The 15,092-nt window shown below is 39.3% G+C and overlaps 1 protein-coding gene across 3 annotated transcripts in view; it reads right to left on the minus strand.

Annotated features, from left to right (window-relative positions):
- FBN1 (fibrillin 1) overlaps positions 1-15,092 on the minus strand; it is a 186,690-nt gene that overhangs the window by 57,939 nt on the left and 113,659 nt on the right. For all 3 annotated transcript variants that reach the window (XM_042474932.1, XM_042474933.1, XM_042474934.1), the window contains 8 exons: positions 14,292-14,417; positions 12,742-12,966; positions 10,175-10,300; positions 8,586-8,714; positions 6,894-7,019; positions 5,450-5,575; positions 2,742-2,864; positions 1,267-1,392 (listed from right to left, as the gene is read on the minus strand). In XM_042474932.1, coding sequence (XP_042330866.1) covers positions 1,267-1,392; positions 2,742-2,864; positions 5,450-5,575; positions 6,894-7,019; positions 8,586-8,714; positions 10,175-10,300; positions 12,742-12,966; positions 14,292-14,417 — 1,107 coding nt within the window. The remainder of the gene's footprint in view (positions 1-1,266; positions 1,393-2,741; positions 2,865-5,449; positions 5,576-6,893; positions 7,020-8,585; positions 8,715-10,174; positions 10,301-12,741; positions 12,967-14,291; positions 14,418-15,092) is intronic.

Below are 15,092 nucleotides of genomic sequence, written 5' to 3' on the forward strand. Positions count from 1 at the left end.
TCTACCTCAGCCCTCTGCCAATTATATGCATACTAATATGGCATACAGCTTCCTTTCTAGTACCTTTCCCAACATCAACCCTTACTTCATAATTTCCACTTATACAAGCTCAAATGTGTAACAATGAATGAATAGAGCCTATATTTTGAACATGCTTTTTGCCTGGGGGAAAAAAAGGGAAGGAAGTTTTAAACTTCTGTACTATCTACTATGGCATGGTGTCTCAGTAGTTAAGATGCTGACCCTGAGAATCGCAAGGTCAGCAGGACAGCAGTTGGAGACCCAAGCTGCATAATGGAGTGAGCTCCTGTCACTAGTCCCAGCTTCTGCCAACCTAGCAGTCTGAAAGCATGAAACAGTGCAAGTAGATAAATAGATACCACTTCGGTGGGAAGGTAACAGCATTCCATGCAGTCATGCTGGCCACATAATCATGGAATCATCTTTGACAATGCTGGCTCCCTCAGCTAAGTAATGGAGATGAGCACTGCCTCCTACGGTCAGACACAACTTGACAATCATTTTCCTTTACCTTTACTATCTACTGAAGTGGAACAGCTAGAGATTTCTTTTCCCTTGGGGTGATTTTAAGCCTAAAACGTCTGGATGAATTCTACTGGAATTCTAGTCCTTTTTACAAGGCATAATCTCTAAAGACTTGTACTTTAACTAAGGCTTTCTCAGCCTGTTTTACATTATTCTGTATGTTCCTTTAGCAATAAAAATATTCTAGAAACTCACAGAAAGCATGTTCTACTCTTGTACATTAATTATAAGAACAATATATAAACTGTATGCATAACTCTACATTATGACTAGGGAAACAAGGTATTTTAAAACATTTTCTTTTATGGTTAACAGATATTTCTATATGTGTTGCCCTCGAAGTAGGTCTCTTTTAAAGAGAATGCCAAAACCTATATCATGGGTGGGAATGGTGAATCCCTCCAGATGTTGCTGCAACACTCAGCATTCCTTGCCATTGACTGTGCTGTCTAAAACTGAAATAGAATTCCCCCGCCTGATTTAAATTCTTATTTACAGGCTGTGTCTTCCAAATATTGTCAACACTTAGATATCAATGTTAAATATTGTTGATCAGCACTGATATGCAGTGGCAAAACAACTAACTGAATACTGCAACCATCCAAATCAATAATATATATGAAGAATTAGGCCTCTACACTTTAAACAGATCATTATTATTTCTTCCATCTTTTATATAAGGCAGTGATGCTACCAATAAGAAAACGGATTTGCACTTGCCTAGACAAGTCTTCATGTCCTCAGATGTCATGAATCCATCATAACAAAGGCACCTATATTCTCCAGGTATGTTAGTACATTGGCCTCCATCACAGATGTTAGGATTGTCTTCACATTCATCAATATCTATAAGAAAAACGACAAATACAAATTCAAAATTAATCATATTAAAATTAACTCCTAATATTATTATTATTTTCTGTCTCATTAAGTGATTAGCCATGCCTACAGCACATGGGAATGGCATCCAATCTATAGGGTACCTTTTCCTTTGCATATAGTCACCCTACGAACACACTTTCTGATGAAATAACTTTGCAATTTTTAGCATTTAAATATTTCTCCATATCCCTACTTACTCTTAATGACCGGGGACTGATTTGCAGTACAAGAAATGACATCCTTCTGTAGGTACTAAGTTGTTTAAATTTATTATAAGACTCTGTGTTCAAGAATTTATTTTGCAAGTTTTCATGACTGTTTCCCTGTCAAGACCACCACAGTTCTAGCCTGAGATCCAAACCTTTGCTTAGTTACTCAAAGGAAATATTGGCAAAACAAAGAGCCGAGCTGAGAACATCTTCTCTTTGGAGAAAATGGGTGTAACTCTGCTGGAGATGAGTCTATTGTGACTTTTAGTAATTATGCAGCTGCAGAAAACTGAACTCATTTTTTACTACAGAGTCCAAGGCTTTTCTGTTCATTATTCATTTTCTGTGTAGCTAACACAGAACAAACAGAAACTGTCTTTTAACTGTTGTTTTTGTGAGGAGATGCAACCTGGAAGGCATCTCTTTCTGGCTACTGCTCTTCTTATTAATCACATGATGTCATCATACTCAGAAGCAATTTGGAATTGCAAAATAACATTTCTGAAACCGCAAGCACAAGACCTGAAACAATGCAGAGAAAAAATTGTTTCCCTCTGATGGCCGGAAGCTGCACCAAAGCCATGCACCAGTCCTTAGGACTGGAAATTCTTCTGGGCTCTTAGGATGCATGCATCATTTAAACAGCATACCTCCAAAGTGACCCGAAGCAGCTTTATTTTGGACTGTCTGTACAGGGCCATTACCAAACAAGCCCCATTCTTGCAGCAATCATGTCAGTTTAGGGGGGGGGAGGGAAACATACCAGTTTCAAAGCAGCCATTATCACACATCTTCACAAATGCGCAAAGGGGTCTGCCTCTGTCATCGCACTCTTTTTCTGACTCCCCATTAACCATGCCTCTCTATGCCCTACCCAACAGGTCTTTGATTTTTCAATTTTACTTGTATTCATTTATATTTCCACTTTTTCATGCAATTCCAGAGCTCTGCTATTACAATTTTAGAGGTTTCTTTTAAAAGAAAAGAAATAGGGGGGGGGGGGAAATGCAGTACACACAAAGGCGAGAGAAAGGCAAAGATACAGCTAAGAAATGAGCAGCTTGACATTATCTGTCACTACAAATACTCAAAAATTTACTTTACCAGTGCAAGTTCTATGATCTGGCATCAGTGCAAATCCTGGTCTGCAGCTACATTCATAGCTGCCTTCTGAATTTGTACAGAAGGTGTCACATCCGCCGTTCATTATACTGCACTCATCAATATCTAGAAAGAAACGAATGAAAGAAAAATGACAATGTAAAGCAAAATTATATTCATTTTCTCTTAAGCCTCTGGCAGTTTCAGTGTTCACAATATACTTTTAGACTGGATCTGCTGTTTACTAAATGTTGTTGCTGTCATATTCCTTCAAGTCATTTCTGACTTGCGCCAACTCTATGGCCCTATCGTGAGGTTTTCTTGACAAGATTTGTTGAGCGAGTGGTTTGCTTTTGCCTCCCTCTGACTCTGAGAGAATGACTTGCCCAAGGTAACTCAGAGGGTATCCATGGCTGAGTGGAGAGATGAACTCAGAGTCCTAGTCCAACACACAAACCACACCATGCTGGTTCTTTTTACTGCACTTAGGCCACACTCCAAAGATTACACCAGTCAAATAAATCCACTATTTGTACACACCAAAATGTTTTGGGGAAAATAGGTGCAGGCAAAGAACTACATCAAACTGCTAGTCCCAACTAGAGTATAATTACTGAATCAACAGGAATTTAGTAACTCAACACAAACATGTGCAAATCCCATTGATGCAGTGGTCTGCTCTGGTTGAGATTAAGAAGTATATGCAGGCCAGGATTATCAAATAAGGGAATGTCAGAGTGTTGGCTTTACATCTAGTAAAGAAAAACTGGCTGAATTGTCTGTTACTATACAAGCCTGCCAAAAACTTAAGATCCTTGAGGGAGGGCTTTTTCTCTGTTCCACCACCATTATAACCCTGTCTGGTAAGGACACAGCAAAGATCCTTCTCAGTGGCTTCTCCCAGCCTTGGAATTTCCTTCCATGGGAAGCTAGGTTGCCCCCCTCTGTTCTCCTTTCACTGTTAGGCAAATATTTTCCCATTAATAAACAGGCATTTCACAATTAACTGGTTGCAGGGAGCCTTTTTATGGGTATCTAAGCTGTATTTTTTACTACTGTTATGTTTTTAAATGATTTTATACTTTTAAAACTTTAGTAGTGTTTTAATTTGACAATTTGTTTAATCGTATTTATTTTTTATTGTTATTATCAGATTTTTAGGTTACCACATTTTAGACCTTTGTAGGCCATCTTGGGTCCCATGTTGGGAGAAAGGATCAAACGAATACATATGTATCAAATGAATCTATATAAATAAAAATGTAAATGTTCGTTTGTCCAAAATCTTAAATCTCCGAAAGTTCTTCACCGATTGCTTTGAAATGTTGGCACAACGCTCCATTTGAATACACTCATGTTTTTATATACATATATCTGCTATTATATAGATGTCACACCTGTGACAGGTAAAAATATGTTTGTCTTAAAAAAACAGTGCCATCTGTTGGACATAACAGCAACACGCGCTATACTGAATATTCGATTGGCGTTTGCAATCTCCATCAACAAAGCTCAGGGCCAGTCTTTAGAATTGTGCAGTTTAGATCTAGACACAGATTGCTTCTCACATGGGCAATTATATGTTGTGTGTTCTAGAGATGGCAAACCAGACAATCTCTATACACAGACAATGGAACAACAAAAAGTATAGTATACCCACAAGCATTGTGAAATTAAATATTTCAGAAACACGCACTTTCTCTTTTCTTTCTTTTCCATCTAACCAGACTGAGCCACATGAATGTGTGGCTGGGTACAGCTAGTAAATAATAAATCAGCTGATATATTTATGCATCAGCATCCATTAGAGCTTGAGGGGAACCACTACTCCATGTTCCTAATTTCAGACTGCCTGGAATCCCAATCCCATCTGTGGAAGTTCACTAGTTGACCCTCCCACACCCCAAAGTCCATTATTAGAAAGACAGAGTAGGAATGAATGGTCTCTTCTGGCTGCCCACCAAAAGCAGGCTGAGAAGGCCTTTTGTGTCCCTCCTGGGCCCTTCTTACCATTATTTACTCACTTCTTAAAGCAAAAGGCTTTTCACAGTTTGTAAAGTTATTTTTAAGTAATTAGTTACAATTATAGTTCCAAAGCCTGCTTTGTAAAAGGAAAACAGAATATGTCTTAAATCCTATTGTTAGTCTTGACTAGAGAAGGGCTACTTAACTAGTGGAATTTATCCATCTCTTCACTTGACATTCAACAAGTAATTCAATGGGTCTGCTGTAGTTTGGACTAACCATGCGCTGTAATTTACAAGTTGCAACTCTTTAACTTTCTATTTCTCAAAAATAATTGAATCAGTTATTTTTAGTTACATTTTAAAAATCGAGTCAAATGCTGTCCCTTTGTGGTATAAAACAAACTCTTCTCTCATCCACTTTGTTGTTGCCTCTGTGCCCACAACTGAGCATAAAGCAGCAACATATGCCAACCACATTATGCGATACCCTTCCTCCATGATTTAATGATGCCACCCACTGATAATAAAAATAACTTAAAAGTTATAACACAAAAGGAGTGAAAGTTTTCCTTATTAGTTTACAATGTAATGTACTTATTTGCGAAAGGAACCAGTTTAGGGATTTTTTCTTTTGCACGACAAACAAGTGGATTGGAAAAGTTTGATATCATCAAAAAGGAAGGAAAGACATTCTCTGTGTTTTTTAAGCCTATTTATAACCGAACCAAGAGGAAAACAACTTACCAACACAAAATAATCTGTCAGGTGTGGAGTGATATCCAGGGTTGCAGGCACACTGGTACTTTCCAATAAGATTGACGCAGCGTCCATTTCTGCATAAATTCATACTCAAATCACACTCATTGATATCTATTTGACAAGAAAGAAGAGGATATTTTAAGTCTCTTCCCCATATCATTGCCTTTCCATATGAATACCATACAGTAACAGTGATACTGCCTCTTATTAGCCCTAGCCAGAAAAGTCAATGGTAAAGCAAGATGGAAGTTGCAGTCCAGAACCATCAAGAGGGTGACAGTTGCCCAGCACAGCTTTAATTGTAGTCATTTATGTTTCTGATGATATCAGAGGAACAGATAGGGAAATCTGGCAAAAGCAGTGAAAAGAGTGGATGAAATTAGAGGAAAAGGAGCTGTGCTCTCTGTCCCAGGTCACAAAAGCTGCCCAAGTGCCTGCAGCTGAGCACTGGCTGCATAAAACTTTACTCCTGCCAAGACCTAAAGATCTTGCCAGGAACCGTAAGCCAAATTCCAGTCTGAGAAAGATCTGAGTCAGAGAGATTAAAGAAAAGGAAACATGAAGAAGGCAACAGCAGTTCACCTGAATCTCAGCTAAGTTGTCATCTTCGGTTACAAAAATGGGATCATAGAGGAAGAGCAGAAGGTTAAACAAACAACACAGAAATAGCTTTAGGCTATTTAATCTATTCAAAAAATGTGTGTGTGTCTGAACTTATGGGCATCACACAATCCACAATCAGTTGGTAAGGAGACAGATGGAACAAAGGGAGCCTCTACTGCAAGTTATGCAGAGCCAAGTTGACAAAAAATAGTGCTCATCTTTACTCCTTGGATGCCATGTGAACCACTAAATATACCATATGGTTGCTGTATCCAAATTCATTGTGCATTTTCTCTGAAGATGCTGGCAAAACGTCAGGAATAAACTCTTATAGAACATGGCCACATAGCCTGAAAAACCCACAAAAAACTATGGATGCCGGCCATGAAAGCTTTCGATTTCACATTGGTAAGGAACTGTTTATGATCCATTGAAACAATATGCTGACTGGATCTGTAATTCCCCAAAGGTTCATCCCTCTGATATAATTGTTGCACAAGTTAGTAAAATGCAAATATTCACCTCTAGGGACATCTTCACAACAAAAGCTTGATTTCATGTATTTCTGGGGAGGGGGCACCATGTGGCAATTTTAATTCATGACAGAACGATGATAGATCAGGAATATATACCAAAGAGTTCTCTGTCTTTACTGCAAGTCTTTCCACATTAGTAAGAATCAATTTGTTAACAGACAGTGAGAAATACTGTCCCTGTTGAGAGATGCTGTGCTGTTGCATCTGAACAGCAAAATATAGGACATGGAAATATAAAAGAACTGAGACTACAGTGGGCATTACTATCAGTGCTATTTTCCCCACCTTACCTACACAGGCAGAGATGTTTGGCGCCAACTGATGACCTGGAGGACAATCACATTTGAAGCTCCCTTCAGTGTTTATGCAGACACCACCTCTGCACAACAGAGGATTTCTTTCACATTCATCTATGTCTGTAGGAGTAAAACAAAACAAAACAAAGGAATAAGGAGGGTGAACGAATGCTAGATCCTAAAGTTTCAGAACGTCAGAAGACCAGAGTGGAGGCACAGAGTGTTTACTTGGCATTGGGAATTCTGCATGTAAACCAATGCATCGCTTCCCCCAGCATTTTTGTCTCTTCTGACAGTAACTATTCTAACTATTTTCCAGCTGCTGTTTTTTCCTCTCTCCATGCCCCCAAAGCCATGTCTTCCTAAATACCTCAACCTTTCTCCCACAGAGACTTTGCGCAACTGGTACTCCTTTTCTACCAAGTGGGTGATTTCATCCTTCCTCATGCCTGCCTTTCTGCTGAACATCTTTCTCTTTAGTATTCAGAGAGATCTTGTAGCACTTTTGAGACTAACTGAAATAAAGAAGTTGGCAGCATGAACTTTCGTAGTCTACAAAGCCTTATGCTGCCAACTTCTTTCTTTCAGTTAGTCTCAGAGGTGCTACATGATCTCTCTACATACTGATTCTACAGACTAACACCAATAGCTATCAGCCCATATAAAAGTGAACTCTGCTGGCACAGACACATTTTATGTGAACTCTGCTGGCACACATAATAATGTCAAGGTGACTTCATGAGTTATTATAAAAGCTGAAACTAGTCAGAATTAATCACAGTAGGGAGAAAATGCTGAATTCTGCAAGATGGAAATCTTGCCAATGAGCTCAGAACCACTGTCTTTCATTAACTGGTTTAATATTTTTTTTAAAGTATTAGACTATTCTTGGGGTGAAACCAAAGCTTTCATTTAGGGACCAGCCTTCAAATAAAACTAAGTAACAACAGTTAGTTTTCATTATTTTAAACTGAAACATCTCAAGCACAAAAGCCCCATGAATGTAGGTTATTGTTGGAATAACAACCTTTTGAATGGAAACCAGCCAGGAATTAACGCCTTTCTAACCATATTTGATTCCCTCGTCCACTTGTTGAACTTTTCAAGTTCAACTCCCTAGGCACATTAAAAGTGAACAGGCTAAAAAGGTTTCAAAATCCTAAAACTAGCCTAACCACCATTAGATGTAAGAATCAAAGACTCCAGACTGCTAATGTGATTCTTGCTCCTCACACTCCTCCTATTTACAACAGTTCTAATTAAAACATGGCATGCAAACCAGCTTTAAAGGACTGTATCACATGGGGAAAAGGGACAGGAGTATACCGTTCCCATCACTATCGTACTAGTGTGCTAAGATTATCAGGCAACGTCGCATGATGTCCCCCTAATCCCATTATTATCGGGCGAACAAGGAGGAACTCTAGTGCCACTTTTCATTCACGGCACTTTCCCATGAATGAAAAGCAGTGCTAGAGTTCCTCTTTATTCATTCAGTAACAATGGGATTATGGCAACATTACGTGACGTCATCTGATAATCTTAGCACACTAGTGCGATAACAACAGGAGCATTCCACTATGCTTCCATCACTTTTCCCCATATGATAAAGTCCTTTGCAGGAATAATGGTGACCTCACCAGGGTTAGTTTTGGTCCTAAGATAAATATGCCTTGAATAACATACCCATGCAGTTTTTCATCATCATAAATCCACTTTCATAGCCCTCAAAGCATTCACAATGGAAATCTCCAGGGGTATTCACACAAATTCCTTGGCCACACAAGTCAGGAGAAATGCGACATTCATCAATATCTGTAATTTCAAAGAAAACATTATTTCAAAGGCAAACATACATATTGTAAGATTTTCAAAAACAAATCTATCTTATTCCTATTAGTCAGCAAGTGAACTTTAGAAACAAAATTATAAATATGATGCTTTATTTCGATTTTCAGGCTATATCACTGTAATGGGACTATGCACATCCTAAACTATGATCTCTGAGTAAAAATATTCCTACTTAAGACCACTTCAGAACTGATGTTTCAGAACTGTCCCTAACCTATCTCTTCTAAATAGGCCAAGTGATATTATTATTATTATTATTATTATTATTATTATTATTATTATTTGTATCCCACTGTCTTCCTAGAACTGGGACTCAGAGAGGCTCAACAATATTAAAAGAACAATACAATTAAAACAAAGAAAAGAGGTGCATTAAAACAGGATTCAAATATTACAATATTAAAATAGATTCCTATTAAAAGAATAAAATACATTTTAAAAAGATAAAACTGTTTAAAGCACTTTAGAATGAAAAATGACCAACCATATCCAACATCATCCAGATAATGTGACACTCCTACATGACATTCCATGTAAACCTTTTCCAGTAGTTAGGCTTTCTCAGACTGTCAATCTGCCACTTCCATCACCCCAAGACAAAAACAGGGTGATCACTAATCATTGTTGCTCTCATCTGAGCATCATGGAGGTTCAAGCAAATCCAACATATGACTAGAAATGAGCTTACTCTATACTATTTCATGTTTATTTTGCATCTCAAAACAAAAACAAAACAAGCTTCATTTATATACTGCTTCATTCCGCCTAAGCAGTGTCTAAGCGGTTTACAACTGTAAGTTAATTTGCCCCCAACAATCTGGGTACTCATTTTAGCGACCTCAGAAGGATGCAAGCCTGAGTCCTTTTGCTGGACTTGAACTCACAACCTTGTAGTTTTGAATGAGTGGTTGCAGTACAGGCATTTAACCACTGCACCACCAGGGCTCCTATTTCTCCTATCTCCATTTCTTTGCTATCCTTATCTTCCTTATTTTGAAATGCAGCCTTTCTATCTGGAATTCTGGAAGTTAGCTGCTTTCTTGAAAGTGTGTGTGTGTGTGCGCGCCTTCAAGCTGCCTGTAGACTTATGGCAACCCTATGCATTTCAGTGTTTTACCTGAGCTGGTTTTGCCAGTTCCCTCCTCTGAAACAGAGCCTATCCTAAATAATTCCCCCACTTGCCTAGTTGCTTTAAGGAGAAATGGGAGGAGAAGAAATATAGGCTCTCTTCTTCTCCAGCTGAGTCTTGAATCTTCGCTGGCTTATCCTCACTTTCCAGTTAAAAGCTCTGGAAGCTTTCGGGCTTCTCTGCATCTCATGGGTCAAAAAATAATTGCACAAATGTGATAAAATCTGTAGACACTGTGTGACAGATGGCTACCCAAACTGCTTGCAATAATCATATGAACAGCAAGCTGACTTACCTGTACAGTTTCTCTCTTCAGAATCAAGTGCAAACCCACTGTCACATTTACATCGAAAACTCCCAATGGTGTTTCTGCATTTCCCATAGGTGCAAAGTCTTGGAATCATTTTGCATTCGTTGATATCTAAGAAAGAAATAGAAGTATTTAAAAATTAAAAATTTAATGGAGTTAATTATCATTTTATGAGAATCAGATTTTTATATTTTAAAAGAGGTGGTCAGTGGATGCAATAGTCACTATTAGGTGTTCAAATTACAGCAATATTTAGCATGTTTATAATGCTTTATGCATCGGAAGCTGAACTCCCTCATTTCATGTTGGCTTTACACGATGTTGTACATTTCTTTTGTCTCTTGCATAGTAAAGGAAGATTATATACTCCACACCTCAGATGATCAAGTATAAGGGTTGGCTAGTTTCTCACAACTAGAACTCGTCTCATTGAACCATATTTTATTCCACAAACATGAAGGTGATACATTTACATTACAATCCTAAACATAGGCAATAAACCCCATTCAATACAGGCACTATGCACTTTCAGTCAAAAGGGTGAACTGGGCAAGCAATCACAACAGGCACTCCTATTTTGGACCATAGGGAAGCATTACTCATAAGCAGTGCCCTCACTCTTCTCTTCCAACTGCCTTCCAACTCTCCATCGTCTTGTGTGGGCTCTAAGTTATGGAAGAAACCTGGAAATCTGGTGTCTGCTAGATATGGGATATACACGAGCCAATAAAACTATTAAGAACATCTGTGTGGTTCTTTCCTCTCCATGCAAATGACTAGAGTGAACAATATCTGGCACCATCTATCATGCCATTTACTCCGAAGACTTTATGATTATTCTGTGACTTCATATCGACTCTGACTTATGACAACCCTATCATAGGGTATACTTCCCAAAATTTATTCCTCTTAGGTTGAGAGGGTGTGACCTAATCAAGATCACCAAATGGGTTTCCATGGCTGAGCATGGATTCAACCCTAGTCTCTCAGAGTCCTAAATCAACACTCATACTACTTACAACAATACAAAGACAAAGGGGATAAGAAAGAAGTGCTACTGTGACTCTGTCACACATACTCCTATTTTGGACTGGGAAGTGGAAGTTGATTAAAGCTACTGTGACTAGTAGAGCCTATGTCAGTTTCATTTCTATACCTGTGATAACTCAAATAAGTAATGGCACACAGTGACAAATTTTGAACTGCAGATGCTCATTATGACAGTCCCCATAACTACATCCTTAAGGAGAGTCCAAAAAGGAAAGCAGCTGTGTCAACAAACTACTGTAGTTTAAGTAGTTTCCATCTCCAACAAGAGTAGGGTTGATGTTTTTGTTGTTGTTGTTTTTGTAAAAAGGGCCTCAAACACTGTGTATAAAAACAAAAATACTTCACAACAATAGATTTTTGCTGGAGATATTCTTTTTCTCCTTCTATTAAGTTCAGAGAGAAGCCAATGGGAGATGGGAAATGCCAGATCCACACTCTGCTACATCATCAGTTGCCCCTATGTTATAATTCTCACATGAGAAACATGTGGTTTAATTTAGCACTTTTAAAGTGCTTGGATGTGGTGGACCAGCAGGACATTTTTCTCCAATGTATCAGGGATCAGTACCATATTTGTGCCCAATGGCTACAACTTTTTCTTTCTTTCCCAAAAACTTCCTGCAGACCAGAAGCCAGTGTCTTGAGGACTGGCACTGGTCCACTGGCAACTACTTTATATAGCATTGGTCTTGATCAGGGCTGGACCCATGGGACCTCTAAGTGCAGCCCTTGGGACTCCCTAGAAGCCCCTCAAAGTCCCCAGAGCCCACCTCCAAAATATTTGTACATTTTTAGTCTGATTTCTGGGGTACTATTTTGCTCACCAAATCATCTTAAAAGGCAACAATTTGCTCCCCTAACCTTCCACACCCCACCTCCCTCCCCCCAAAAGGGGGGGGGGAGGTGGGGGATCAGCCCAAATCAAATTGGCCCAACTGAAAATCAGCCCAAATGGCAGCTGAAAGTGACATCATGTCACTTCAGAAGTGCTGAAACATGCTGTTACAGCTCACCAGGTAGGTGCAGGTAGGAAAAAATGGCCCTTGATGGGTTTGCAATTGCCAAACCCTGGCCTAGATAGTAGATTAGCATTAGTGAAAATAGCTCCCATTGGCAACAATGGTAATTCCTCACAGACTTGGCATATACAGGGGGTGAGATTTAGAGTCTAGAGCTTCGCAAAACCTCAGTTCCTTCATATGCTAAGTCTATGCAATAGGTTACTATTATCACCAATAGGAGATTTCCCTCTAATGTTAATTGTCATGTACAGGGAGAGGGTTTCATTGGAACAGCAGCTGACTAGGGAAGGAAAAAATTCTCCATGACTATTACCAGCATGTGATATGGTTCCATTGAGAACTGCTCCATTTCTCAGCCTGCACTAAGAAGACAGCTTCTCAGAACATAACCAAAGTAACATTTAGTTTGGCCCTAAGAGAAGAAGATACTAAGCAAGGATATTCATTTATCAGAATTTTTCATATAATTGCCCTACATACCTTTGAAGAATGGTTTTCCATTGATGGGATCCCGGCTAGAAAATCCAGGTCCTCTTGGACAAAGTGCATCATAGTCAGGGGTTCCCTTTGTAGGACATTCATCGCAGTCAGGCCCCCAGGCCGCACCTACTGAACAGCAGCAAGCATCCAGCCGATGTCGCCCTCCTATTGGTGAGGTGCAGTCTTCATCATCATGTTTCAGGTAGCATGTCTCCAAGCGAATATCTGTAAGGATTATTTTAGCAATCAATGGATGGAAAAGAGGTGTTTGTGACAAAGCTTCCACTCCACAGAAAAATAGTATAATACATAAAGATAGCCCAAGGCTCAATATAGTACAGGAGGATCAGCATTAATGCAGAAATTTCTGGAGAGATGCAATCCATCCAAATACACTTCCCCCATTGGATCCTATACTATAAACCTATCACCTATTCCCTATTACACTCAATTTCCTTAGATTCAGCAGGTTTTACTCCTACCACAAAAGTATAGCTAATCACAATTAGTTACTCTGACTCCTTCAACAGGGGCATTGTGTGGTCTCTGTAACCTGCCCCATTTTTGACCAGGTTTTGAAATGTATGACTGCAGCTCTTTAGATCAGCTAGTTTCTGAACACTCATATACCACCATGGCCATATCTGACATCTCAAAGAATGGGCACAGTTGGTGCACAAGCTTTAAATCTGACGTCTCAAGGAATGGGTGCATTTGGTGCACAAGCTCCTAGTCACTGCAGAGACCTGGGCCTCCAGGTTCAAAGTTGAATCCAGGAGTACCCCCAAGCTGCAAACCTGCATCTTCAGAGGGAATGTGAGCCCATCTAACACAGGCTTAATTCCTATTCCCTGAGCTGCCTTCCAACTGACCAGGAACACCTCTGTCTTGTCTGGATTAAGTTTCAATTTGTTTGCCCTCATCCAGTCAATTACTGATGACAGACACTGGTTTAGGCCCAGGACAGACTCTTTGGACTGAGGTAGAAAGGAGTAGTAGAGTTGAGTGTCATCTCCATATTGATGGCATTGCACCCCAAAACTCAGGACACATTCTCTCAGCCATTTTATGTATATGTAAAAAAGCATAGTGGGCAACCCCTGAGGGACCCGAAAGGCCAATGCCATGAGGTTGAGCAGGAGTCTCTCAGCACCACCTTCTGGGTTCGCTCCTCCAGGAAGGAAGAGAACCACTGTAAAAAAGTACCTCCAAGTCCCATCCCAGAAAGGCAGCCTAGAAGGCCCATGATCGATGGTATCAAAAGCCGCTGAGAGGTCCAGCAGAACTAACAGGGACATATTTCCTCTGTCCAGTTTCCTGCGTAGGTCATCCACCAAGGTGACCAAGGCTGTCTGTTCCACAGCCAGGCTTGAAACCAAATTGAAACAGGTCTAGATAATCTGTTTTATCTAGAAACTCTTGGAGTTGGGAAACTACCATACATTCCAAAACCATACATCGACCTGTGGATAAGTCGATCCAGGTTTTGGGGGTCAATTTTTTGACTAAAATTTCTAGACTTATGCATGAGAATATACAGTAATACTTACCAATACACTTCCGTCCAGTTGCATCCAAAGTCATTCCATTAGGACACTGGCAAACAAAGGATCCCAAAGTATTGACACATACTCCATTTGTGCAAACTCCAGGAAACACTTCACACTCATTGACATCTGTTTATACATTTAAAAAAAAAATTGTCAGTATAGACAGAGAGGAGTCCGTATATCAGAAAAACTAAGCACAGTCACTAAATTCATGAGAGAAGCACGTTAATTTTGATTCTGAAGCAGTACATTTTGGGTGGAAGTGGTTCATCCTCTATATCCAAAGACACCTTACAGTCAGGAAATGTATAATCTATGATGTACAGCTTCTAAGCAGACTCAAACTCATAATTCTTGGGCCAGCAAATGTACAAATAATTCTGCTCAATGGTGAAAATGTTATGTTATTTGAGAATGTTAAAGTTGACAATGTTTTCCCCTAGGGAAGATAACTTAATCTCACTGCTGCCAGAAAAATAATTTACTCCAGAATGTTGGAACCAGGGAGACTAGATAAAACAGCAGGATAGTTTTGGGTGGGTCGGTGGGAAATAGACAGAAAGAAACCAAGTTAGTACTGTAATCAGAATTATTGAAGAATAGTACTGTAGACATATAATACTGATACAACTGATATAGGTAGACTAGGTTACAAACTAAGCCATTAAGATTACTGTCAACCCAGGTGGGCTCTAGACGTATGTAACCGAATAACTGATAGTGAATTGATTATTTAGAAATACTTAGAATTGATCAATACAGAAATAATTCTAAGTTAGATTGGTGTTTCTTTAAACACAC

The sequence above is a fragment of the Sceloporus undulatus genome, chromosome 6 (assembly GCF_019175285.1).
Source record: "Sceloporus undulatus isolate JIND9_A2432 ecotype Alabama chromosome 6, SceUnd_v1.1, whole genome shotgun sequence".
Lineage (NCBI taxonomy): Eukaryota > Metazoa > Chordata > Lepidosauria > Squamata > Phrynosomatidae > Sceloporus > Sceloporus undulatus.